The sequence below is a fragment of the Drosophila suzukii genome, chromosome 2L (assembly GCF_043229965.1).
Source record: "Drosophila suzukii chromosome 2L, CBGP_Dsuzu_IsoJpt1.0, whole genome shotgun sequence".
NCBI classification, from domain to species: Eukaryota; Metazoa; Arthropoda; class Insecta; order Diptera; family Drosophilidae; genus Drosophila; species Drosophila suzukii.
In genome coordinates, this window is record NC_092080.1 from 19,822,053 (window position 1) to 19,847,942 (window position 25,890).

Sequence of the window (25,890 nt, forward strand, 5' to 3'; positions counted from 1 at the left end):
AGTATTTTTTGGAACATATGTTTGTTGACTCTTGAATCGGAAAAACATCTTATTTTGTAAACAAAATAGTAACTTAAAAGTAACTTAAGAAAATCAAACCATGCCTAAAGTAGTATCTCGATCGATCGTCTGCTCGGATACCAAAGATCAGGAGGAGTACAATGAGGAGAAACCGCTGAATATTTACTACTGCCTGTGCAACAAGATGGCTTTGATTCTGGGTAAGATTAGGTGGAAATACTCATCCATAAAGAGAGCCTAAATGATTATTGTAAAACCCGGATTTACAGACTGCACTCTGGACCAATTGCCCCTTCGTGAGGTAGACAATGCCCGCGTGATAAATGCCAACGACCATGCCAACAAACTCACCTACAATCCCACTCCAAAGATGATCTACATAAGGCGGAAAAGCAGGGGCATTGAGAAGCAGTACCGCTATAAGGTGAGTCAACCGCACAGTAACTCCAAATATAACATCTTGTAATTTATATGTATCCTCCAGTGCCGCAGCTGCAATCTCCCGCTGTTCTACCGCCATAGCCCCGACTCCCAGGTGACCTTCGTCATGTTCAACGCCCTGATCCGCAACAAGGGCGAGAGTCCCCTCACCCAACTCCTGAACTCCGAGGCCATGGGCAGTGTCAAAACAGCGGCTGCCAAGCCAGCACCTTCCACAGGCCCTGATGACTCGGGCATAGTGGATGCCAGTGGCAAGAAGGTCATGGTCACCAGGCACACCAAGAACATGGGCAAGTTCAGCTCGGTCACGGTGTCCACCATCGACGAGGAAGAGGACGAAATCGAGGCGGTAAGCTGAACTTTAAAGTTCGTTGTAAATGGTGCGCTTCACCATTTACTAACAGCCTAACAACACTATTAGAACCAATAAATAACATATTTATTTATTTATTTACCTTTTATCAGCGCGAGATTGCGGACAGCTATGCGAACAATGCAAGGATCATCGAGAAGCAGCTGCAGCGTAAGGGCGGAAAGCTAAGTGATGTGGGTATCAAAAGCAAAACAGAGGAAGCACCTCCACCCCAGAAAAAGCAACGTGGTACGCTACTGGAGAGATAATTACCTTGTTTACTTTAAGTACAATATTAATTATAACAGAAGATTATATGAGCCTAAGTACATTCTGAGAAACACAGAACGCTGCCTTCTCTTTAAGAAATTTCCACTTCCTTAGTTATAGTATACGCAAGTACCTCGGCGATATTTTATACCTCCCTTTTGGAACCAAACTCGGATGCTGCTCGAACAACTTTTGTAGTCTTCTCTCGGCGTGATCGTGATTTAAAATCGAATCCTTGACAAGGCCGCATTGCGGACACAGGTTGTATTCCGATTCAGGCTCTTTAATTTTGGAGGATCGCATTCGGGTCTCGAGAACTTGCTTCATCCGGCTAGTGGTACGTGGCGAATTGTGCAGATCTGTGAGGGGACGGCGGCAGCGTTTCGGAGTGGATGGGCCCTGTTTTTCGACTGCCTTTTGCTTGCTCCTGACCAACTCAAGGGCTTGATCCGCCCGAGACTTGGCCAGCTGCAATTCGAAAGGCGTCTTGGGAAGGCTAAAGATATAATCACTCCACTGACCGCGCAGCTGCCTTACTGCCTCCTCATCGAGTAATGTGCTGGAACGAAAGGATGCCGTGGGATCCAGCACTGTGCTCTTTATACTGCCATATTTATAGGCTGACATTTTATGGAAATCGGATTATTTCACACTGAAAATTTAACAACAAACTGATTGGCTATATTTGTTTTCACATGATTTATTAGTAAGGGAACATTAATTGTAAGGCTGGAAGCTTACACGATAACCACTTCGAAACCGTGGAACCATTGAGCCCCTTTATTTATGTTCCTTTTTTATACATTCGTCGAACATTTAAATTTCAGTTTCTTTGAAATAGAACATCTGTAGTAAAAGTCCCTCAACATATTTTTTATTTTCGACAATGATGCCAGTAGTCTAAATACGCTATAAAACGACCAAAATTAAAAGGCGATAAGCTTTATGAACTACATACGCGGTGATGTCTTTAAACATATAAACAATTTTATAGAAAATCATATGGATGTATTTACTATCGCTTTGGAGGAACTACTTTTTGAAAATATTAAACAAAGCATTTTTTCACGACAAATTAAGAATTTTTTATGGAAATCATAAAATCTTTTAAAATGTTAAACTAAGGATTTTTTTAAAAAGATGGGCGTTAGAGTGGGCATGGCTTTTGGCTGAAATAAACTTCCGCTACGCAAAAACTCCAACAGTCTTCGTGCCTTATCCCAACTCTTTTGGTTTTGTATTTTCCACAAACCTTAGTGCTCATTCACTCATATGGGTATGGCTGGCTAAAGTTTTTCAAAGTCTAACCAAATGCCGCCTTGCAGAGTAATGAGGAATTGGATTGGATCGAACTGATTGTCTTGGCGTGTTTTGGGATTGATCTTCACATTGAACTTTGAGATCAGTTCCACAATGGCTGCCTTGATCTGGGCTGTGGCAAATCGCATTCCTGAAAAGGAAAGATGTATTTAGAAATTGAGTTATTATTTTAGTAATACTGGTAAATTCAATATGAAATCTTTTAAATGTATCCCAATATAATTGGGATGTTGTTCTGATATTTTAGTTTAATTCTAGGGATTACTAACCAATGCACACGCGTGGACCATCTCCGAATCCCATAAAGACACCCCTTTCCCTGAACGTTTTGGCCGCATCGGGCTCCATGAAACGCTCTGGCTGGAAGGACTGAGGATCGGGAAAGAAGTCTTCATCCACCATGAAGCAATAGTGGGGAAGGATCACAGTGGTACCCTTCTCCACCACGAAGTTGGGGCCATCCTTGTTGGGGAGCTCGATTGATTCGGTGCAGAGTTTGTTGGACATGAATCCTGGTGGGAAGAGGCGGATGGTTTCTGCACATCGGGAGGTAATAGTATTTAGAAACATGAACTATGGTCATAAATATAGGCTTGACTCACCCTGCAGACAAGCATCCAAATAAGGCAAGTCGTTAAGTTTATCGAAGTCAATGATGCCATCCTGCAGATGGGCGCGGATCTCCTCCCGCAGAAGCTCCTGAGCCTCACCATTACGACCTAGATTGAGGAGCATGTGAGCCAGCACCGTGGCCGTCGTCTCAAATCCGTCCAGCAAGAAGGTCATGGAATAGGCAAGCAACTGGCGATTGTCCAGCTTCCGCTTCTCCCCGAGCTGCAGGATGTAGTCCAGGAAGTCGGACCTCTCGAACTGCTTTCCAGCGGCTTGTTGGGCGCGACGGGCCTCCACTGCATTACCCATCAGGTCGACGAAGAAGCGTTCCACTGGGAGCGGTATGAAGCGCAGTTTGATCAAGTGGCTCAGCGACGGGAAGGTACAAGTCAGCACAAAAAAGAGCACGAAGGTCCAGGGCTGGTTGAACAGATCCTTTATACTCGCCATAATGGGAGTGGACTTGTCTGAAAAGCTTTCAGCGCTCAGGCCCAAAACGCAATCGGTGACCATTTCTGAGGTGAAGCATAGACTCATCTGTGCATTGTAAATAAACAAAACGGGTTTATTTTCACACTACAATTATTGTTATTTGCAATCTTACATGCTTGGCATCGATGCCGTCGGAAGAACCCAGACGTAATTGCTTATCCACCCACTCGCTCAGCTTTTGGCACACCTTGTTCGTCACCGGATAGACTGTCTTAATCTGAGAATGGTTTACACACATTAATCTAATAACGATATGTGCGCACTTGGATGCACTGCCTCACCCGTCCCATTGTTAGACCAGGAGTAACGTCAGCCCTCCTATTCTTCCACTTTTCACCAGTTAGCGTAAACGGATTGTTGGCAAAAATAAAGTCGCTTTTTTCGTCAACGCTCTTGGAAATCTCATTGTCGTGGAAGTTCTTAAAGTTGGATACAAGTATGCGACGTGCCAACTGGGGATTGACAACCAGCAGTTGTGGAGACCGTGAGCCAAAAATGCCCACAGCGTCGTAATTGTGCTTGTACTGCCTAAAATAATAGATCAGTTAAATTTACGGTACGATAAATATGAATTATATTAGATTATAATGAAAAGCATTAAGATTCAGTAAAGTAGTTATAGTAGAAGTATAGAGTTCACTATTGCATTGGGATGGACCAATGGATATCTAGTTGCGTTGCCTGACTGAGAAGTTAAAAAAAGTGGTACAAAATCGGTAAATAGTGCTCTGATAAAAACTTAGGAAAGTAATTTCATTTATATTAAAATACTTCACGTCCTTCCTAGCTGCAGTACTTACCTGTAGATGTCGTTCAGATCGTAGATGGCATGTCGCTTCATAGCAATCATGTTAGGATAGTTGCCGCATAAAAGCTTCGGCTTGGGACCCGGAACACCACGCTTTCTCCAGTAATCGTAGTTCCAGATCAAAACGGCATACAGCAGCCCCACCGCTAGTAAAACCAGGATCAAAGTAAGTAGAACCATTCTCCTTTGCGTTGGGTTGTGCCTTCACACGCGAAGAACTCCGTTTAACGTCTGCTGCGAACCCAGAAATGGTGCTCTATTTGTAGCTGCCCATTGTATTCGATAGTCAATCACCGGTGAGAGATTATTAAATAAGTTGATCATACAGGAATCTTGCTGGGCGTAAAGCAAGCGATACTGAGAGCAAACTACTCTAAAATACACCTCGGAAACGAAGTACCGAGTACAATATAGTTGATAAGAGCTAAGCATTATTGCAGGCGGTCAATCGTCATATCAATTCATTTGGTGGCGAAATTCACCAAACAAAGCTTTTTCACACGCGATCAAAGCGTTTGTCAAACCCCAAATTTTGTTTGCACGAATTTTGGTGTAACGCGAAATAAATAGTTGAAGGGCTTGTTAAAACGATTATCCATATTGAAATTTTTAAGCTTAATGATGATTTAAATTTACATATGATTGATAGGAGCTAAAAACAAGGGTTTTTAGATCACTTTTGTTATAATTTTTACAGTACATTAGGTATCAGGAGCACCAATAAAGTTGATTATAGTTTAATAACATGGCGAAAAAATGTTGTTTATAAAACCGGGGTTTTGTCATCTATCTACTGTCATTGATAAATTGTTGATTAATTTATGACTAATGCCAGCCTAGCGCTGTCATCGGTGAATTGCTTATGAACTTAACAGCATAACTACTGTCATCGATCAATTGTTGGTGGAAACCCTGCTGCTATCATCGATGAATTGCTTATAAATTTTAAAGCCTTTTTGACGTCATTGGTAAAATGTTAATATCAAAACCCAGCTTTCGCCGATGGTTGATAAGTCCAGCCGTTTTGAACAAAAGTTAATGGATCTGTCACTAATGACAGCCCTGCTGTTGTCATCGATGAATTGTTGACGATATTTAGACTGATGACAGCCTTGCTGCCGATGAATGAACTGATGCATTTTGTGCTAGCTGACGTCATCAATGAATTCTCGGTGAGTTTTGAGCGAGGATGCTGTCATTGATGAAATTTTTACTGTTGTCGACCCAGCTGCCGTTAGCGATGAATTGTTGATGCATTTTTTATTGATATCAGCCTAGAAATGTTGCTAAAATCCAGTATTTTCGTTGACATTTTGATGATGTCACTGATGTCAGACTATAATATGCCCAAGTTAATTTCATCCATCGATTGTATGAAAATTTATAAATGATTCATCAGCAACATCGAAGTATTTTTGATGAACTTCTGATGAATGGTACTATAGGGTTGATGTATAACTATCAGTATACATTATACATTATGGGCATGGGCGGTGTTAAGCTACCCTCTCCTGTTAAATCCTATGAAGAACATTATGTTTGCTAGATGTCAGTCTTAACAGTGGCAGTTAACGATTACACGCTACTGGCCTAGCAGATACACCCTCCAGACAGCCGGTACACACTCCTGACATTTCAGCGTGACCGTTGTAATGCTTTTGGTATATTTAAATATATGAAAATGGTATATTATGGTATTTTCCTGAGAGCCGGACTGTATAATTTATCGGTAATTCCGTAGTAATTCCACACTGAAGAAGATACATATTCTGATCTGAAAACAAGTGCTTAAACTAAGCAAATTGCGAACGAACGGCTGCCGAGCCGAAAAATATTAAAGAACGCGTCTCGAGTGTGTGCGATTGAGTGTGTGCTTGCAATGCGAGGCTCGCCCGGGTGATCCGGCTGTGCCAGGTGCCGAGGTTCCAGGTTCCGCTCCACTCCACTCCACTCGTCGCTCGACCAATACAAACAACGGGCGGGGAGGCGGGGGCAAGGCGGCCAACGAAGGTGCTCCACTGTTCCACGGCGCACAGGATGTTCTCGGGACCCAGCGGCCATGCCCACACCATTAACTACGGGGGCGGGATCGGTCTGGGCGGTGGAGGCGGTGGTGGTGGCTCCCACGGCGGAGGCGGAGGTGCTGGCGTTGGCGGAGGGGGCGTGGCTGGGCTGCAGGACTGCGATGGCTATGACTTCACTAAATGCGAGAATGCGGCCAGGTGGAGGGGACTGTTCACGCCCTCGCTGAAAAAGGTGCTGGAGCAAGTGCATCCACGGGTAACCGCCAAGGAGGATGCCCTTCTGTATGTGGAGAAGCTCTGCCTCCGGCTGCTGGCCATGTTGTGCGCCAAACCGCTGCCCCACTCCGTCCAGGATGTGGAGGAAAAGGTCAACAAGTCCTTCCCGGCGCCCATCGACCAGTGGGCCCTCAACGAGGCCAAGGAGGTGATCAACTCGAAGAAACGCAAGTCTGTGCTGCCCACAGAACGGGTGCACACGCTGCTCCAGAAGGATGTGCTACAGTACAAGATCGACAGCTCCGTGTCCGCCTTCCTGGTGGCCGTGCTCGAGTATATCTCCGCCGACATCCTCAAGATGGCCGGCGACTATGTGATCAAGATTGCCCACTGCGAGATTACCAAGGAGGATATCGAGGTGGTGATGAACGCCGACCGCGTTTTAATGGACATGCTCAACCAGAGCGAGGCCCACATCCTGCCCAGCCCGCTATCACTGCCCGCCCAACGGGCGAGTGCCACCTACGAGGAGACGGTCAAGGAGCTGATCCACGACGAGAAGCAGTACCAACGCGACCTGCACATGATTATACGCGTCTTTCGCGAAGAGCTGGTGAAGATCGTTTCAGACCCTCGGGAGCTGGAACCGATTTTCTCCAACATCATGGACATTTACGAGGTGACGGTGACTTTGCTCGGCTCCCTCGAGGACGTGATTGAGATGTCCCAGGAGCAGAGTGCCCCCTGCGTGGGTAGCTGCTTTGAGGAACTGGCCGAGGCCGAGGAGTTCGACGTATACAAGAAGTACGCTCACGATGTGACTTCGCAGGCCTCCTGGGATGCACTCAGCAATCTCCTGTCCAAACCAGGGGTAAGTTTTAATCTTTCCGCATGAGAATCTCTACTAAAATCTCTGTACTTAGGCCTCATCCCTGACAACGGCTGGCCACGGCTTCCGCGATGCCGTTAAGTACTATCTGCCCAAGCTGCTCCTGGTGCCCATTTGCCATGCCTTCGTATATTTTGACTACATTAAGCATCTCAAGGATCTCAGCTCGTCGCAGGACGACATCGAGAGCTTCGAACAGGTCCAGGGCCTGCTGCATCCACTGCACTGCGATCTCGAGAAGGTTATGGCGAACCTTTCCAAGGATCGACTGGTCCCCGTCAGCGGCCGAGTCCGACGCCAACTGGCCATCGAGCGGACGCGGGAGCTGCAAATGAAAGTGGAGCACTGGGAGGACAAGGACGTGGGTCAAAACTGCAATGAATTTATTCGCGGTAAGTGTGGGCGACAAAAATAGCAAGAGAAGATTTGAATATTATGTCAATAACTATTTAGTATGCTATGCGGTCCTTAGTATAACAGATCTATGAATTAATCGTAATCCCTAACTAATTTTTCATATCTATTTCACAGAGGATTCGCTGAGCAAGCTGGGTTCGGGCAAACGAATCTGGAGCGAGCGCAAGGTATTTCTCTTCGACGGGCTCATGGTGCTGTGCAAGGCCAACACCAAGAAGCAAACACCATCGGCAGGAGCCACGGCCTACGACTACCGTCTGAAGGAGAAGTACTTCATGCGACGCGTTGACATCAACGACCGACCGGACAGCGACGACCTGAAAAACAGCTTTGAGCTGGTATCCAGGATGCAGCCGCCGATTGTGCTGACGGCTAAGAATGCCCAGCACAAGCATGATTGGATGGCTGACCTATTAATGGTGATCACAAAATCGATGCTAGACCGACATTTAGACAGCATTTTGCAAGACATCGAGCGCAAGCACCCGCTGCGCATGCCCAGCCCGGAGATCTATAAATTCGCGGTGCCGGACAGCGGAGATAATATCGTTTTGGAGGAGCGCGAAAGCGCTGGAGTGCCGATGATCAAGGGGGCGACGCTGTGCAAACTGATCGAGCGCCTAACTTATCACATCTACGCCGATCCGACCTTCGTGCGCACCTTCCTCACCACATATCGTTACTTCTGCTCGCCCCAGCAACTGCTACAGCTGCTGGTGGAACGCTTTAACATACCGGATCCTAGCTTGGTTTATCAGGACACCGGAGCGACAGGAGCTGGAGGAATCGGCGGCGTTGGCGGTGACAAAGAGCACAAGAACACGCATCGCGAGGACTGGAAGCGCTACCGCAAGGAGTACGTGCAACCAGTGCAGTTCCGAGTGCTCAATGTGCTGCGTCATTGGGTCGATCATCATTTCTACGATTTCGAGAAGGATCCCATGCTGCTAGAGAAGCTGCTCAACTTTCTAGAGCACGTAAATGGCAAATCGATGCGCAAATGGGTGGACTCGGTGCTTAAGATTGTTCAGAGAAAGGTGAGTCATTTAAAGAAAACAACACGTTAATCATAATTTTATTTATTCTACTCGAATGTCTTGCAGAACGAACAGGAGAAAAGCAATAAGAAGATTGTATATGCCTATGGCCACGATCCGCCGCCCATTGAGCATCACCTGAGTGTCCCCAATGACGAGATTACGCTGCTCACGCTGCACCCACTGGAACTGGCTCGCCAGCTTACCTTGCTGGAATTCGAGATGTACAAGAATGTGAAACCCTCGGAGCTGGTCGGTTCGCCCTGGACGAAGAAGGACAAGGAGGTGAAGAGCCCAAATTTACTGAAAATCATGAAGCACACCACAAACGTGACCCGCTGGATTGAGAAATCTATAACCGAGGCGGAGAATTTCGAGGAGCGCCAGGCAATCATGCAACGAGCTATCGAAGTGATGATGGTGATGCTGGAATTGAACAATTTTAATGGAATCCTGTCGATTGTTGCGGCCATGGGCACGGCATCAGTGTATCGACTAAGGTGGACATTCCAGGGACTGCCAGAGCGCTATAGAAAATTCCTCGAAGAATGTCGCGAACTTAGTGACGATCATCTTAAAAAGTATCAGGAACGATTGCGATCTATCAATCCACCTTGTGTGCCATTTTTTGGTCGCTACTTGACCAACATTCTCCACTTGGAAGAGGGTAATCCAGACCTGCTAGCCAATACGGAGCTAATCAACTTCTCAAAACGACGGAAAGTGGCCGAGATTATTGGCGAAATTCAACAGTACCAGAACCAGCCATACTGCCTCAACGAGGAGTCCACCATTCGACAATTCTTTGAGCAGCTGGATCCGTTCAACGGAATGTCCGATAAGCAGATGTCTGACTATCTCTATAACGAAAGCTTACGCATTGAGCCAAGGGGCTGCAAGACGGTACCCAAATTTGTAAGTATTTCGATTGGGGAATTCACACTACAACAAAGATAATTTTTGACTTATAATTTCACAATTCATATAACAAATTTATAATTTTCCCTTTCAGCCCCGCAAATGGCCGCACATTCCGCTCAAATCGCCGGGCATCAAGCCGCGTCGGCAGAATCAGACCAACAGCAGCAGCAAGGTGTCCAACAGCACCTCGTCAGCCGCGGCGGCAGCATCGTCGACGGCCACCACAATAGCCACAGCAGCAGCTCCATCTGCGCACCCGGCCAGCACAGTTGACCCGTCGACAGCGACGTCTGGAAGTCTCGCCGGCGAACAAAGTCCGCAGCACAATCCGCACGCGTTCTCCGTCTTCGCCCCTGTCATCATACCCGGAAGGAATACTGGCAGCTGGAGTGGAACACCACAGCACACTCGCACGGATCAAAACAACGGGGAGGTTTCGGTGCCGGCGCCACATCTCCCTAGGAAGCCGGGCGCTCATGTTTGGGCCAACAACGCGTCATTGGCCAATGCGTCAACAATGGATGTGTTCAGTCCAGCGCTGCCGGAGCACCTTCCACCTCAGTCGCTTCCGGACAGCAATCCATTTAGCATGTCGGACACGGATGCTCCACCATCGCCGCTGCCCAAGCTAGTGGTCAGTCCGCGACATGAAACCGGTAATCGATCACCATTCCATGGGCGACCGCAGTACAGCCCGACGCATAGTATTGCCAGTACGGTGACCCTCACGGGGATGGCCGGAGCGCTTATGTCCGGGGAGGAATTCTGTACGGGCGGTTTCTATTTCAACAACGCAAACCAGGGACAACCGGCGGCAGTGCCCATCTCGCCGCATGTCAATGTACCGACGGCCTCCAATCTGGAGTACAGAGCAGTGCCACCACCACTGCCGCCACGCCGGAAGGAGCGCACGGAGAGCTGTGCGGACATGGCGCAAAAACGACAGGCGCCAGACGCACCCACAGTAAGTAGTCTTACGTTTATATGCTCCTTAAAATGTTTAAGTAACAGTATTCATTTTATTTTTCCTTACAGCTACCCCCGCGTGATGGCGAACTCAGTCCGCCCCCGATACCGCCACGGCTCAACCATTCCATGGGCATGAGCTACTTGCGGCAAAGCCACGGCAAGAGCAAGGAGTTTGTGGGTAAGAGCAGTCTGCTCCTGCCCAACACCAGCAGTATTATGATACGCCGCAACTCGGCGATTGAGAAGCGGGCAGCGGCAGTTACCCAGCAGCCGGAGCCGGCGATGGGGGGTTCCATCAGCACAACGCTAGTGACGGTGTCGCAGGCGGTGCCAACGGATGAACCGCCACCGCAATCGATCTCGCCCGCTGCTAGCTCCTCGACGACCACATCACCGCTGACACCCGCCACGCCCATGTCCCCCAACATTCCCTGCTATCCACCGGATAGCACGTCGAGCAGCTATGCCCACCAGCTGCGAATGCGGCAGCAACAGACGCATCCGGCGATGTACACGCAGCACCACCATGCTCCCCATCTGCCGCACCATCATCACCACCAGCACCAGCATTCGAATCCGACGCAATCCCGCTCGTCCCCGAAGGAGTTCTTTCCGATTGCCACGAGCCTCGAGGGCACGCCCAAACTTCCACCAAAACCTAGTCTAAGCGCTAACTTCTATAACAATCCAGGTGAGTAGAAGGCATAATCTATAAAGCGAGCATATTCCTAAATTCATTTATTTTACATTTAGATAAAGGTACGATGTTTCTTTACCCAAGTACAAACCAAGAATAATTTAAATTGCCTGGCGATGTGATAGGACAAACAACTACGAGTATGATCCGTAAGATTCAAAGTTGAGAGTACTGCCGGCGTGCAGAGATATATGAACGGAACGTGAGATATATACGTAGGCACAGTTTATGTATTCTAGTTGGCATACATATGCAAATTTGGACCGAGTTGGATCTGATGAATTTTATTATTCGAAACTCATTAAACAAAGTAAAACAAAACAGAACACACTCTCATTTACACAAGAAGCACAGCATATACATACACGCGAATGCAAACACAGAAAAACCAACAAGAAATGCAAAAAAGAAATTATGTTATTATATAATTATTATTATAAATATTTGTAAATATCGAGAACATTGTATTGATCGTAGAACGTAAAACAATAAAATATAACCCTATTGTTAGACAGTCGTCGATGTGTTTTGATGGTTAAAAGAGGCTTCCTACTATATGATTGTATTTATAAAAATGCACCTACTTATATCGAAAATCAAGGTAATCTGATGGGTTGTAAAACAAGAATTGGTTGTGCTAACAAGGCCTTTCGAATGCAGACGATCTTTCTTTAATTGCTCACCCATTTCAAAGACTTCATGCTTTTTTTATAGGCCCAATGATCTTGAACAAACCGCAACACCTCCGATTTTGTGCTATTAAACACCTGCCATATCCAGCATAACTGCAGCCATTATTAACATATATAGCTAATTAGTTTCGGTAGGAAAGAAAAACTAGAGCGATTGTAGACGCGCGCTAATTGTTGAGTCAGTGCATTAAATGCAATTAAATTGGAAATACACAGCAGTACACATGTATTTGAAACGACTTGAGTTTACTTTCGCTTTTCTAACGTCATGATCGTTGAAAAATGCTTCCTGAAATTTTGGGCTGATCGGCAGAACAGGTTTTTGTTTTTGAATTATTTTCGTTTTTTCACGAGAATACTGGATCGCGCCCCTTATCGCAAGTTATTGGCGAAGTAATGGGTGCATCCAATAAATCCCCCCAGTTACCGCACACCTCCCAAAATGATGTGTCACTCCCAAACGAACCGATTTGGATCTTCGGTAAAGTACCGAAGATTTAACGTTCGGATCGGTTCTGAATGTGCTGGTGTTGCCAAGGTGAATAAACCGCCGAAAAACGTCATAATTGCGTTAAAGGAATCTCTCGGTTTAAAATGGAGGCAAAACAAATCGGTTGGGCAATCTCTCATACGTCCAATTGTATCCTATGAAAACATTTCAATATATCATTGCAGACATTTGGGAAATTTCCGTTGAATGAGCACTTTATTTATAGAGAATCATGTACTCCATACCCTATAGACAAGGCCATTGGCCGTGAAGACTTGTGGGTCTCAAGAGGTCCGAAATAAGATGGTAATTTCGCTTTTCTTTCAACTTGACCAACATAAAAAGGTGGCAATTATCGGAAGCTAGGCGACGACCTACACCAACTTGTTTTCCCGATATCACGTTTCAGTTGCGCAATTTATACAACAATTGGCTAAAGAATTAGTCAATGAATTTGCATTTAATGCATATTTGATTGCGGCTAATGAGAGAGAAACCCCCACGGAAAATTGCTGGAGAAGATTATGGCAGCCGGCAGAGACCTCTGCGCATAATCATTCCTACATAATTGTATTACATGAGCATTTCAATTAGCCAGCCAATTACCTGCAATATTTCGCCCTTCCCCGACAGCAATTCTCGTAATTCTGGGATGAGTGGTCCGGGGAAATCCCTTCGAAGAGATCTCTGCACTGCCATCGGGAACCAGGCACTTTCGCCCAGGTGGCCCAGCCAGAACCGAGCCACGACGGAGCCACGAGAGGCCCGGGATCGCTCGGGTCTCGAGCGGATTGGCATTGTCTTTATGTAAGCGCCGTTCGGTTTCGGATTCTGAATCGTCAAATCGTCGAGCCGCTTTTATAAAAGCTGCAACAACAGCGCCCGTTCATTCAGTTCGCCAGCAGATCATTCAGAATCATTGTCAAGTGCAATCCGCAGCCGTAGCAGCAGCAGCAGCAACAGGACCAGGAACAGCAGCAACATCCACCTATTGCATCTGCAATCATCACAGATCACACAGATCACAGCGCTAGCCAAGTCTTTTACAGTATAAACATCAGTCGAGAGCCAACAAAATGCTGGCCAGCGAGAACTTTCCCACACATCACTTCAAGGAATCTATATTTAAGCCTTACAGTACGAGTGGCGATGATTTAACAGCGGTTAACTCATTGGCGGCCACGTCGTCACCGGCTGATTCCGCCTCCGCAGTCGCATTCGAGACGGCCAGCAAAATGTTAGCCACCAATGGTAACGGCATCACGGATGCGAAGGATGATCTATCCAGCTTTGTGGCCAGCCACCCGGCGGCGGAGTTCGAGGGTTTCATCCGGGCCTGCGTCGACGAGATCATCAAGCTGGCTGTCTTCCAGGGCACCAATCGCTCCTCCAAGGTCGTCGAGTGGCACGAGCCAGCGGAGCTGCGTCAGCTCTTCGACTTCCAGCTGAGGGAGAAGGGTGAATCGCAGGACAAGCTGCGCGAGCTCTTGAGGGAGACTATCCGATTCTCGGTCAAGACGGGTCATCCGTACTTCATCAACCAGCTGTACTCGGGGGTGGATCCCTATGCCCTGGTGGGTCAGTGGCTAACCGATGCCCTCAATCCCAGCGTGTACACGTATGAGGTGGCTCCACTCTTCACCCTGATGGAGGAGCAAGTGCTGGCCGAGATGCGTCGCATTGTGGGCTTCCCCAACGGCGGCCAGGGAGATGGCATCTTCTGTCCTGGCGGCTCGATAGCCAACGGTTATGCAATCAGCTGCGCCCGCTACAGACACTCGCCCGAGTCCAAGGTGAGTGCCCGATCTGAGCCAAGTGGTTTACCGCCAGTCCACACGGAAGTCCAATCCACTTCCACCGTGTGCCAAGTGACGGGCGCCACACTGCTGGCCGATCCGTTAGTCATACCTGTCATATAAGCAAGTGAAACCGAAAGTTCCCAAAGATATAGCAATGATGACGAAAAAATCAAAATAATAACAAATACGAAAGAGTATTTACTAAAGTGTTGATTAAAACTTAGTGAAAGTGATGGTCTACATAGGTTTACATTTTCGCTAGCACCTAAAAAGTTCTTAACTGATCACGCATGTGAAGTTAGTTAACGTGATTTGAAAAATACGTGGTTCTTTTTAAGACACAAATATTTAACAAAGATACAAGTAAAGTAAACACTAATTTTCTACAAGAGTGACATATCTCAAAACATAATATTTAGGGATACTATAGACGCAATTAAAGATTTCAAGCGCCACATGTCTTCAGCAACGATAGGATGATGAAATTTTCTGTGTCATTACCTCAAATGTATTGTTTTTCAGATTAGGTCACTCCTCTAGTTAATAATAATAATAATACATGTTTTAAAATTATTAGGAAGTTTTCAAAAAGTGTTTAAAATACATCATATATCACAGAACATAGTAAAAATGCCTTATGTTTAAAAGTTCGCTTCATGGCAAACGAAAAAAATGTAAGATTTCTTTAAAATTGTTCAACGATTTTTAGAAGTAGTAAAGTGGAACTTAAAAAAAGTACAATATAAATAAGTGAAAACTCTTTCATATGCTTAAATCTCCAGAAAAACGGACTCTTCAACGCGAAGCCCCTGATCATTTTCACCTCGGAGGATGCCCACTACTCAGTGGAGAAGCTGGCCATGTTTATGGGATTCGGCAGTGAGCATGTGCGCAAGATAGCCACCAACGAGGTGGGCAAGATGCGGGTAAGCGACCTGGAGGATCAGGTGAAGAAGTGCCTGGAGAACGACTGGCAGCCCCTGATGGTCTCGGCCACAGCCGGAACCACCGTTTTAGGAGCCTTCGACGATCTGGCTGGGATCTCGGAGGTTTGCAAGAAATACAACATGTGGATGCACGTGGATGCGGCTTGGGGCGGCGGTGCCCTCATGTCCAAGAAGTATCGCCATCTGCTCAGTGGCATTGAACGGTGAGTTTGACCTTGGAGAAGATTTTGGGGAGAGATGCTGAACATGGGTTTGTGTTTTCTATGCAGTGCCGATTCGGTGACATGGAATCCCCACAAGCTGCTGGCCGCCTCGCAGCAGTGCTCTACCTTCCTGACGCGTCACCAACAGGTGCTGGCCCAGTGCCACTCGACCAATGCGACCTATTTGTTCCAGAAGGACAAGTTCTACGACACCTCCTTTGACACCGGCGATAAGCACATCCAGTGCGGTCGGCGAGCGGATGTCTTCAAGTTCTGGTTCATGTGGAAGGCCAAGGGCACCCAGGGACTGGAGGCGCATGTGGAGAAGGTCTTCCGCATGGCCGAATTCTTCACCGACAAGGTGAGGGAGCGCCCTGGGTTCGAACTGGTCCTCGAGAGTCCCGAGTGCACCAACATCAGCTTCTGGTATGTACCACCCGGTCTGCGGCAAATGGAGCGCAATCGGGAATTCTACGATCGGCTGCACAAGGTGGCGCCGAAAGTTAAGGAGGGCATGATCAAGAAGGGCTCCATGATGATTACGTACCAGCCGCTGCGACAATTGCCCAACTTCTTCCGCCTGGTGCTGCAGAACTCCTGTCTGGAAGAGTTGGACATGACCTACTTCCTGGACGAGATCGAATCGCTGGCCGAAAATTTGTAAATCGAAGCGAAAGCATGTTATGAGGTTAAGTGTTGACAACATTCTCTTTAGGCTTATGCCGACTATATCTTCTAGTGTATGGTTAACTTCTCACGTTTGTATATTTTTTCGGATGTTAAGTATTATCTAAAACAAAGAACAAAAATACATATATATAGGTCATTTGATTTAGATTAAATCATCCTCTTTTATTGGGAACTGGAAAACCACTGAATGTTTAACAACAACAACTTATCTAACAGATTGATTAAATGAGGTAGATGATATCTACAAGATACTTGGTCAGAACTCTTTTAAACGAATGAAACCCTGCGCTCCATAGCCGATAACTTTTTTATATAACCACTTAAAATTTACTTATGGTTGCCTTAGAAAACACTTAAGAGAACTAGTAACCACTACTTAACTTAATCGCATTTAAATCTCTCTAAAAATTTAAAAAAACCAATTAACTTTGGTACTTCCGAGCTAAGTCTGTTTAATCCAAGGCCACTGACTGACATCATTGCCACCGGCCTTCTCGATTGACTCTGCAACGCTCAGACTCTGACCTGGTTGAATCCCATAGCCGATACGCAGGCCATGCGGATTCGAAGGCGTTTTGCAGTCCATGCTGCATTCTTTTCGCAACACTGTGTCCACTTCCACGGACGAAAAGAAGGCCACCGACATGGGCAGATCTTTGAGTCCAATGCGGGAAACGCAAAAGGACCGCGTCATTAGGTTGGTGATGTGCATGGCTAGCGCAGCCTTGGGCGCCAGATCCTCCTTGACCAAGTATCGCAATTCATCGTGGAAGCTCAGGCAGAATCGAACGTGCGGCCCCATCAGCCATCGCATGCTGACCAGCATCAGATGAAGGAAGTCCACGGCTCCACTTTGCACTACCCAGTTGATGCGAGTGGGCAGGAATCGTTGCTCCTGCTCGGGGCCGCCATCCGCCTCCAAGGCCCGACTCAGCCGTCCTCCCAGAAATGGAGTTTGCGGCTGGGGACCCGTGGCAATCTCCTCCAAGCGATTGAACATGGCGCTCTCGGTGCCACCCTGCCAGTTGGGACGATAAAATACCTCGGGCAGGGTGCGATTTCGCTGGATGGCAATTCGAGAAGCTTCGTAGCTGCTGTATCTGTATAAGACGGTGGAGAAATTATAATAGGGGTTTTGGTTGAAATAAAGAGAAGTACTTACGCCCTGTCCTCCAGTTCGTCGTGGAACTCCTCTCGCAGCCGATACACCCGCTTGCCCTTGGTGATGGAGAACATTTTCATGGCCTTGGCCTTGGCCTCGGAAGCACTGAACGTAGGATTAAATTGACGAAGCAGTGTCTCCGCAAACATCTGCCCAGCTCCGTAGATCCGGGCGTAATTAATCACTTTGGCGTGATCTCGAGAAATGCCAACTGCTTTCGCGGTAATAGAGTGCATGTCGCTGCCATTAGACTTACTGCCACTGAGAGTCATCCAGCCAAAAGGCGTGGCCCCATGCTCACCACAAGCATAAGCATCGCCCAGCACGGAAGCGATCCACAGTTCCTGCGAGTCGACATCGGCACCTACTAGTCTGTAACCCGGGGGAGCCTGTACCATGGATCGCAGCTCCGATCCCAGTCGATCAGGCCGCGAGTTAGAGGCCGTCATCCATGTGGGCTCCATGGCACGGCGTGTCAATGTGCCACAGGCTACAACCTGGGGACAAATGGCTCCGTAGGACAAGTACTGGACACCACTGAGTTCCTTAGGCAACTGGTGGGCATCCAACCAGACCACCATCTGGCCCATGATTCTATCTCGGTTGTTCCGCCAGTACGACATCATGCGAGCAATTTCGATGACGCGAGCGGCAGCTTGACAAGCAGGATCTCCGCTGCTCAGGACGTTTTCGGAGAATTTGTTGAGGAAGTCCCTGGACAGAGGGTTTCCCACACGAAAAGATGGTCCGTTCTTGTGCGGCAGCTTGAGAAAGAAGCAACAGTCCTCCAGGACCTTGTTACACCAGACTCCAGAACCTTGAACAGAAATACATTAGCGTTCTTCCAGGGAATTTGATTAACAAAACCCACCTCGGTACTGCGTTTCTAGGCGTTGTTGTTTTTGAGACAACTTTTTGTAGTGCTCCCGCTTTCCCAGATGCTGTTCCACCTGACCAGCGAGCATATCCAAGGCCAGATCACTCTCTGCCTTTGCGGCGCACTGCCGAGCAAACTCTGGCACTGGACAACGCGCCAAGAGTTCATCCATGGGCAATCGGTCTACTTCTTCCGCATCGCTGCGAAAAGGGACCAGGAAACCCCAGCCCTGTTCCCGCTCGTAGTGTAGAGGATAGCCTTCCCAGCAGAGGGAAAGCAGCTTTGGGGCTATTTGCATGCCGGTGCTGATTTCAGTGGCTCCCGGGGACCACGAATCTTCCTCGTCCTCCAGGATTTCGTCGTTCTTCTTGGTCGGTGGCTTGCGGCACAGTTTGCGATACCACAGGGGATATCCGGGAAGCAGTGGTCTTCGAGCTGGGAGCAGAGATCGCTGATCGTAGAGGTGCTGGAATTTGGCTTGCAGGCGACGCTGCTCAGCGGTATTTCCAGGATCCTGGCGCTCCTCCCTTGGCAAAGGCTTGCGCTTCGGCGGCTGCTTTAGCTTCAGCTCCTGAACGCTCCAGTCCTCGTCCCACAACCAGAGATTCTGACGATACTGATCGTCTAGCAGCAAGGAGCAAGCTTCTTCGGCCCTGCGCCCCAAATGGTACTTGGCCTCAATGCTGAGATCCTCGTACGTAAGCTGCGCTTCACGGATGTAACGCTCCCAATTGGAATTCACGGGCAAATAGGCGGAGCCCATCTCCAGCATGCCAGCCAGCGATGCAGGATGCGGAAATCGCTCGGCGTACAAGGGATAAAGGACTTGAAGCACCCGATGCGTAGCCTCCACATCGCCGGCGCAGTAGTTGGTCAACGACTGGAAGCTCTGGCGCACTTGATCGAGAGTTCCCTCCACAAAAATGTTCCTAGGCTCCTTGGACAACGGCTCGCCGCCGCAATACAGGCGATGTACCTCCACCAAACTATTGAGGGAGCTTTGCTCAAGCCACCCCAGATCCTCGGGAGCCGGCTCCTTCTTGGACTTTAGCATAGCTCGCTGGTAGCTGGTCACTCCGCTGACGCACATGTGTAGCGACATGGTGTCCACGAACCGAGTGTCAGTGTCCTCGATCAAATACTGTTCTTTGAGGCGCGCTCTATCATAGGACACATTGTGACCAACTATTAGTCCAGGTCCACAGGTTCCCAGGGGTATGAGTTCATCGGCAGAGTGGTGAGGTCGCTCTGAGTCCGTGTCCACATCCAGGGGCTCCGATTTCGGAATACTCATGCGGTGTTTTGTAAGCTTGGGACTCACCCAGGAGTACCATCTCTTGGTGCTGACGGCGGTGGCCAAAACTGGAGTCTGTCCTTCGCGGACGCACACCTCCACATCGAAGATGAGTCCCTTTTCCAGCGGCTGATCCACCGGAGTAGCTGTTCCATCGTCGGGATCGTAGGCTGTCCAACCGGCAAAGAATGCCCATCGTTTCGGGCGCTTTGGTAGCTCCTGGCACTGGACGAGTGGAAGGAGTAGTTCCTCGTACGCCTGCACTTGCTCTTTGGCTATGTTGAGGAAGTGCTCCTCGATGTTGGCGCCCCTCAAAGTAGGTAGTTTCAGCTGGACATCCGGGACAGGAGCACAGCTTTCGATATCGACGCCATGCCGGCGCAACTCATCCTTATAGACCTTGGCGGAGGTCACCTGCTGCTCAGAAATGCTGCGAGGGGATTGGGGGAACAGCTGCGCATGCAGATTCCGCGAGATCATCTGCACCTTGACCAGATTCTCTGCATATTCCGATTGACCCACCACATTCTCCGGCTTCTTTGGTTTGTTTACCTTTGGTGGAGGCTTCACCCGGCGATAGATCTTCAGGTTACTGCTGGCATAGTGTTCCCGGCCGACCTTGCTGGCATACTTTCTAATCAGGTGGAGCTGCATCCTAGCTTAGCTGCAATAAACATCCTTTCAAGCGCCACAAGTCCAGCTGGCGGCCACTCACTCCTCCGAAAGACTGCCGGAAACTTGGGTATTTTTATGCGCCTGCGCGGCGGTCACATTGAAATATTTTTGAAACTAATTTCCGTTAAAATTAAATAAGTTTTTGATAACCTAAATATAAACTTAGTTGGGCGAAATAAAACATTACTTGTTTCTAGCAAGTAAAACAAAAAAATTATAATAAATGTTACGAGCCTCACAAAATAATTAAACGAGGTTAGCCTCATTCCAGGACTCTTAATTATTTAAAATAGGCCTCCATTTGATTTTGCGAATAAAAAACATTTTATTCAGTTTGCTATAAAGGTGAAACACTTTAAAACACACACACAGACTTTCGGAACCATTATGGAAGTGGGGGGAAAAGAACAATCTCTTCGGTTAATTTATGTAAAAAGGCTTTCGCACGGTACAGAACAATGGGAAAAGCGATTTTGGAAAACATTTTGGCAAATACTGCGCTCCTGGCCAGGCCAACACACTCGCTAACAGACAATAACACGTAACGCTGGACCGTTGCGGGGCCGAACTAGATCTGCAGGTTGCGCATGCCTCCGTTTATGCCGCCCTGCTCCACGTTCCAGATGACCAGTTGCCCGTCGACACCCGAGGTGGACACCTTGGTGGCGCTGGCCTTGTCACCGGCGTACAACCGCACGCTGGTGATTGCGTTTTGGTGGATCGAGTCGACCACCGTGTCCGTGTTCTCCGTGCGCATGTTGCGGTCCATCGACTGGAAGATCCTCATAGCGGTAATGCCGCTCGACTCCTTCTTCTGCGACTTGTCCAGCTTGCCGCTCAGCACCAGCTTTCCATCGGCAGTCAGGCTATAAAGCAGTGGCACGCAGCTGTAGCCGGCCACCACGACGGATGTGGGCGAGACCCACTCGCAGGACAGGAAGGGCAGATAGCCGGTGCGGCAGCGGATCACCGTGTTGCCATTCGTGGCGTCCGCGATACTCACACAGCTGTCGTGGCCGACCCAGCATACCTTGTTGCCGTCGCTGGAGAAGCTCACGCTGTTGATCCAACCGCCACCAGAGGTCTGCGAGTTCCGGAACTCGGCCATCAGCTGGCCAAGGGGCTTACGGTTGCCCCACGGCGTCGGCGTGGGCGGCTCCTCAATGTCCTTGATAAAGGCCGAGAAGACCCGCACCTTGTAGTCCGTCGAGCCGGCCAACAGCAGGACGTTGTTCGGATGCCAGTCCAAAGAAGTAACCGTCGAGCGGATCGGCTTCTTGATGTGCTTCGACACCCACCAGTCGTTCTCCGACTCGAAGTAGCATACGGAGATCAGTCGAGCGCCCGATCCTACGGCAAACTTGTTCTCCGCCGGCGACCACTTGACGCATGTGGCCGCCCTGTTGATGCGCAGCAGCACCAACGTCGGCTTCCACTTGCCATCCTCGCCCTGCGTCCAAACATAGGCGTTCCGGTCGGCGGCACAGCTCACGATCCGGTTGGTGTTCTTAGCCCAGTCGATGCCCATGACGCGCAGATCATGCTGGTTGAGCACGTCCGCCAGCTTCCAGTCGCTGCCCTCCCGGCTGTATATGTGGATCTCATGGTTGTTGGGCGATAAGGCAATCTCTGCGGGGTGGGTCAGTGGGTGAGTCACGGTTCCGGGTGAGTAATATGTGAGCACTTACGGGTACGATCCTTGTTCCACGCGTGGCAGGTGATGGAGGCAAGCGAGGTGCCAAAGGTGTAGGTCTCAGCCATCGTGGGTGGCTAAATGCGCTCGGAATGCAGAGTGTTCGTCCAACCACACACGTAGCTGCTTCGGTTTGGTTCGCCGGATTTCGGACTTCACTTCGCTGGGACCAAGTGGGCGTTGTTTCCGCTGGCTGCGCTTCGCTCTCGTTTTAATCGCGGACTCTGGGCCGTCTACACGATTAAGCTGGCGTTGCTAGGATGGATTCTGGGTTTCCCTGGGCAGGAGGAGCAGAGCGTTGTGGAAAAAACTCTTTGGAAAAGTAATGCACAAAATTAATCACCCGAAATTAGAGCTGGAACAAAAATCGATGGTTTGAAAACATCGATATGTGTTTTAATCACTGAAAGCTTATCGAAATAATACCAGTACTTTGGAAATTAACCATAATACCAGATATATACCACAGCTGATAGATTGGCGCCCTTTTCTATGGTCATACTGAACAGCGCTTGTAAACATATTTTTAATAACAAAACGGTCCTTAATTTAATCAAGGAATCAAAAGTTAAGCTCTTTAATAAACTGGCCTTGTTCACATTTACTTAGCAATTACCTCCACGGAAGGTTGGCCAAGTAATTCCTCTCTACGTACAAAAAACAAAACAATCTTCAATGGAAATCATTTGCTCCTCCTTGGAGACGCTGTTTCCCTGCCGGGAAGCGGCCGTTGCCACCCTGGGCGAGTTGATAGGAGACTCCAGGGAGGCCTATCCCTCAGCTATTTACCTGTTCGGGCACAGTGGAACCGGGAAAACAGCTCTAACCAGAGCTTTTCTCAAGGAATGCGCAAAGAGGCAAAAGGTCCGGACCGCACATTTGAATGCCATCGAGTGCTACACCACGAAGATCATGTTGGAGATCCTGCTTGATTCGCTGGCACCGGAACAAGGGGATTCCCTTAAGGCGGACAACATGCTGGATTTCGTGGAGCAACTGCGTCGCTGGCATTGCGCTCCGGATTCAAAGTCCTTCCTCATCGCCGTTGATAATGCTGAACGCTTGCGAGACATGGATGCCAATGTGCTGCCCGTTCTCCTTCAGCTACAACAGCTTACTAGCCTCAATCTTTGCGTCATCCTCCTGTCCCAACTTCCCTTTGAAAAGTTCTACAACAAGACCGGCCTGAGTGAGGTCATTAGTCTACACTTAGCACAGTACAACAAGGCAGAAACGCAGCGGATCCTGGGATCTGATTTCACCCAGGTGCGAAGTCAATTACTGGACCAGTTTGGTCAGGATAGTAAACGCCTGGAGATTTGCAAAGAAGCAGTGACGGAGGAATTCTACAACAACTACCTCAATCTCTTTCTGAGCGTCTTTTACAAAGCCTGTCGCGACGTTCCGGAGCTCCACTTAACGGCCAGGAAGTGCCTATCTATATATCTAGAGCCTGTACTAGATGGCTCTGTGGAGGCCTCGGATGTGTCCCGACTCTGGCGACATATAGCCGGTCCTCTGCGTTCCGCGCTCACTCAGATTTATATGCGTATAGAGAAACCGCCGGAGGAAGCTGCAGATTTCGCCGCCATAGAGGATCAGAGCGTTCGCAAAATGGCGCAGTCGCTGGAGCTTCCTTACTATGCTAAATACCTGCTGATCGCCGCCTTTCTGGCCAGCCACAATGCCGCCAATCAGGACAAGCGATTATTCGTCAAGCACCACGGAAAACAGCGCAAGCGGATGCAGACGGTGAACGCCAGAGCCAAGGTGGGTTATTCAAGCTAGCAAGGATCTTATTCCTCACCATGCTTTTAACTTTGTCAACTCTTTGCAGACCTCTGACAAAATGTCCACCACGCTGGGACCGAAATCCTTCACCATCGACCGACTGCTGGCCATTTTCTATGCCATTCTGGAGGAAAAAGTGGGCCTGACCTGCAACCTTCTCTCCCAGATCTCAACGCTAGTGCACCTCAAGCTGCTCAGCTTCGTCTCTGGCGAACAGAATATCATGGACGGCTCTGCTCGCCTGCAGTGTACCATTGGCCTGGAGTTTGTCCTGCAGATTGGTAAGGTTGTGGGTTTCAATGTTCGCCAGTATCTCTGCGACTTTATGTAGGTCGTTTGTTTTCAGTTTTTAAATATATTTAATAAATAGTCCGGTACATCGCTTATGTGTATGGTCTCCGCTAGTCTTGTGTCCCGGCTGCGCAACTGCATCAGCCCGTTCCTTAGCGTTTTTTCGTTTAAAACTAGTGTATAGGGTACTCCCAGCATATCCGATTCCAGCAGGTGTTCGGCTAGATGAGAAGTATCCTTGGTTGAAGCAAATCCACTGCCTTGACAGAGGCGCAGACCCGCGTGGTTGATAACATGCTTCAGGTGTAGGCAAAGATCGGCCAAGTCCTTCGACAGCTCGGAATCGCTTTCCACACAGGCAATTCCACATTGATAAGGCGCCAGGAGGGGATTCAGCAGCAGGGATTGCTCATTTCGACCATGATCACAGCCATCCAAGAGAAGCGCTAAAATATAGATGATATAGCAATGTATAAATATTTTATTACTAAGACCTTTTACCGCAGGTGGCAGTTTCCAGCCGAATCACAGATCGAATGACAGTCGGTTGCACAGATTCCCCTGTTCGCGCATCGGGCAGATGAAAGTCCTTGTCGTCTTCAATCCTCACCAGACTCAGTTGTTCCACGGTCACTTCTCCCGCTTCGCCGTAGCTCGACCGAATGTCGATGGCTTGATAGTTTTTGGGACTAAGTTCTTCGCCCAAATCGCAGGGAACAATGCGGTAGCGACTGGGGTTCGACGAGAGCCGCATCCACCAGATCTTGCTCTCGCGCTGCATGTTGTAAAAGTGCTCCAGGGCACGATGTGGTTCCACCAGGAAGTCTGTGGTTAGGAGTAGCGAAGGCGAATTCATCTCGAAGAGGGGATTGCGATGGGCAGAGGAGCAAGTGCTCTGGTGCTTGAGAAGAGTGGGGCATTTAGCCTTCCGGGGATGATCATCTAGGAGTCTTTGGAAATTTGTACGGAATTGCTGGCTTTGGGGAAAGGAAAAACGCTGCTGGTTAGATGTGGAACTGGATTCCCTGGTGTCCCCCAAGTGAGCAGCCAGGGGACGCAGTCGCAGCCAATGCTGTTGTAGTAGGTTAGCATATTCCCTTCCATGAGAGAGTAGTTCCAATTTGTTGTCGTCCTGGCTGCGAAAGAAGCCTGTGGAGGCCAGGGACTTGAAGCATTGTTGTAGCCGGCTCATTGCTCCAGCGGAATGTTGCCCGGCGGGGAGACGTAGTAGTCCTCGTCCGTAACCTTTGCGTTCCGGAGCACTTCCGCCCGGCAGTCGCCTTCGGTCACCTGGTCGTTGCGTAACTGGAGCTGCTGTTGCTCCAGCACTGTGTACAGTGGACGCACGTGCTCCGTGTCGATGTGGGCTATCTTGTCCGCGAACTGGATGCTGCTCTTCAGCGTGGCCAGTGCCCGTTCGCTATCAAGATCCACCAGGGACAGCCGCTCCAGTAATTGTATGGTTTTGGTGTCGATCTCGATTTCGGAGGAGCTGGTATCGGGAAACTCCGTGTCCACTGGCGTCTGGGGCACCTTGGTGGGATGCGTCAGCTGCTTAAAGTCCAATTTAGTGGCCTTTTCATTTGCTTTAGTTGCAATTTTGCAATAAAAACGTTTACTCAACAGGCGCAACATTCTTACAGGCTCACATTAGTGATGGAACTAAGAATTCAAAAGTAGCTATGTCTTATTGAAAAGTAGATAGAAATGTAACTAACAATTATGAACCTTTAATTTAACTGTATTAAAACTGTTGTCTTTTAACGAGCGTTTCTCTATAAATTAACAATATTGGTTTTA

The 25,890-nt window shown here is 48.5% G+C and overlaps 10 protein-coding genes across 10 annotated transcripts; 4 read left to right on the forward strand and 6 right to left on the reverse strand.

The window, feature by feature from the left end:
* The first annotated feature begins 2 nt into the window (after positions 1-2).
* On the forward strand, positions 3-1,118 carry LOC108021003 (STING ER exit protein). Its single transcript, XM_017089471.4, has 4 exons — positions 3-221; positions 291-445; positions 506-811; positions 928-1,118. The coding sequence occupies exons 1-4, from the start codon at positions 101-103 to the stop codon at positions 1,081-1,083; spliced, it is 738 nt and encodes a 245-aa protein (XP_016944960.3). The 5' UTR covers positions 3-100; the 3' UTR covers positions 1,084-1,118.
* LOC108021004 (uncharacterized) lies at positions 1,099-2,078 on the reverse strand. Its single transcript, XM_017089473.4, has one exon. The coding sequence runs from the start codon at positions 1,709-1,711 to the stop codon at positions 1,199-1,201; it is 513 nt and encodes a 170-aa protein (XP_016944962.3). The 5' UTR covers positions 1,712-2,078; the 3' UTR covers positions 1,099-1,198.
* A 284-nt stretch (positions 2,079-2,362) lies between these two features.
* Positions 2,363-4,532, reverse strand: LOC108006685 (probable cytochrome P450 28a5). The gene is made up of 6 exons (XM_017070227.4): positions 4,309-4,532; positions 3,790-4,036; positions 3,621-3,725; positions 3,007-3,553; positions 2,674-2,940; positions 2,363-2,534 (listed from the first exon to the last, which is right to left on the reverse strand). The coding sequence occupies exons 1-6, from the start codon at positions 4,494-4,496 to the stop codon at positions 2,371-2,373; spliced, it is 1,518 nt and encodes a 505-aa protein (XP_016925716.4). The 5' UTR covers positions 4,497-4,532; the 3' UTR covers positions 2,363-2,370.
* A 1,518-nt stretch (positions 4,533-6,050) lies between these two features.
* On the forward strand, positions 6,051-12,003 carry Sos (Son of sevenless). The gene is made up of 7 exons (XM_017089383.4): positions 6,051-7,427; positions 7,480-7,837; positions 7,977-8,899; positions 8,966-9,814; positions 9,912-10,784; positions 10,856-11,480; positions 11,543-12,003. The coding sequence occupies exons 1-7, from the start codon at positions 6,354-6,356 to the stop codon at positions 11,584-11,586; spliced, it is 4,746 nt and encodes a 1,581-aa protein (XP_016944872.3). The 5' UTR covers positions 6,051-6,353; the 3' UTR covers positions 11,587-12,003.
* Positions 12,004-13,553: 1,550 nt separating this feature from the next.
* Positions 13,554-16,459, forward strand: b (glutamate decarboxylase-like protein black). Its single transcript, XM_017089507.4, has 3 exons — positions 13,554-14,461; positions 15,250-15,617; positions 15,684-16,459. The coding sequence occupies exons 1-3, from the start codon at positions 13,745-13,747 to the stop codon at positions 16,279-16,281; spliced, it is 1,683 nt and encodes a 560-aa protein (XP_016944996.3). The 5' UTR covers positions 13,554-13,744; the 3' UTR covers positions 16,282-16,459.
* A 193-nt stretch (positions 16,460-16,652) lies between these two features.
* Positions 16,653-20,376, reverse strand: PolG1 (DNA polymerase gamma, catalytic subunit tam). The gene is made up of 3 exons (XM_017089506.4): positions 18,341-20,376; positions 17,470-18,286; positions 16,653-17,407 (listed from the first exon to the last, which is right to left on the reverse strand). The coding sequence occupies exons 1-3, from the start codon at positions 20,292-20,294 to the stop codon at positions 16,750-16,752; spliced, it is 3,429 nt and encodes a 1,142-aa protein (XP_016944995.3). The 5' UTR covers positions 20,295-20,376; the 3' UTR covers positions 16,653-16,749.
* A 239-nt stretch (positions 20,377-20,615) lies between these two features.
* Positions 20,616-22,445, reverse strand: Arpc1 (Actin-related protein 2/3 complex, subunit 1A). The gene is made up of 3 exons (XM_017090575.4): positions 22,352-22,445; positions 22,004-22,285; positions 20,616-21,944 (listed from the first exon to the last, which is right to left on the reverse strand). The coding sequence occupies exons 2-3, from the start codon at positions 22,074-22,076 to the stop codon at positions 20,884-20,886; spliced, it is 1,134 nt and encodes a 377-aa protein (XP_016946064.1). The 5' UTR covers positions 22,077-22,285; positions 22,352-22,445; the 3' UTR covers positions 20,616-20,883.
* Positions 22,446-22,492: 47 nt separating this feature from the next.
* Orc5 (origin recognition complex subunit 5) lies at positions 22,493-24,185 on the forward strand. Its single transcript, XM_017090324.4, has 2 exons — positions 22,493-23,778; positions 23,846-24,185. Exons 1-2 carry the CDS (start codon positions 22,684-22,686, stop codon positions 24,128-24,130), a joined length of 1,380 nt encoding a protein of 459 aa, XP_016945813.3. The 5' UTR covers positions 22,493-22,683; the 3' UTR covers positions 24,131-24,185.
* On the reverse strand, positions 24,135-25,282 carry PolG2 (DNA polymerase subunit gamma-2, mitochondrial). The gene is made up of 2 exons (XM_017090325.4): positions 24,592-25,282; positions 24,135-24,536 (listed from the first exon to the last, which is right to left on the reverse strand). The coding sequence occupies exons 1-2, from the start codon at positions 25,280-25,282 to the stop codon at positions 24,142-24,144; spliced, it is 1,086 nt and encodes a 361-aa protein (XP_016945814.3). The 3' UTR covers positions 24,135-24,141.
* Positions 25,204-25,761, reverse strand: GatC (glutamyl-tRNA(Gln) amidotransferase subunit C, mitochondrial). Its single transcript, XM_017090326.4, has one exon. It carries the CDS (start codon positions 25,723-25,725, stop codon positions 25,279-25,281), a length of 447 nt encoding a protein of 148 aa, XP_016945815.3. The 5' UTR covers positions 25,726-25,761; the 3' UTR covers positions 25,204-25,278.
* Positions 25,762-25,890: the final 129 nt, after the last annotated feature.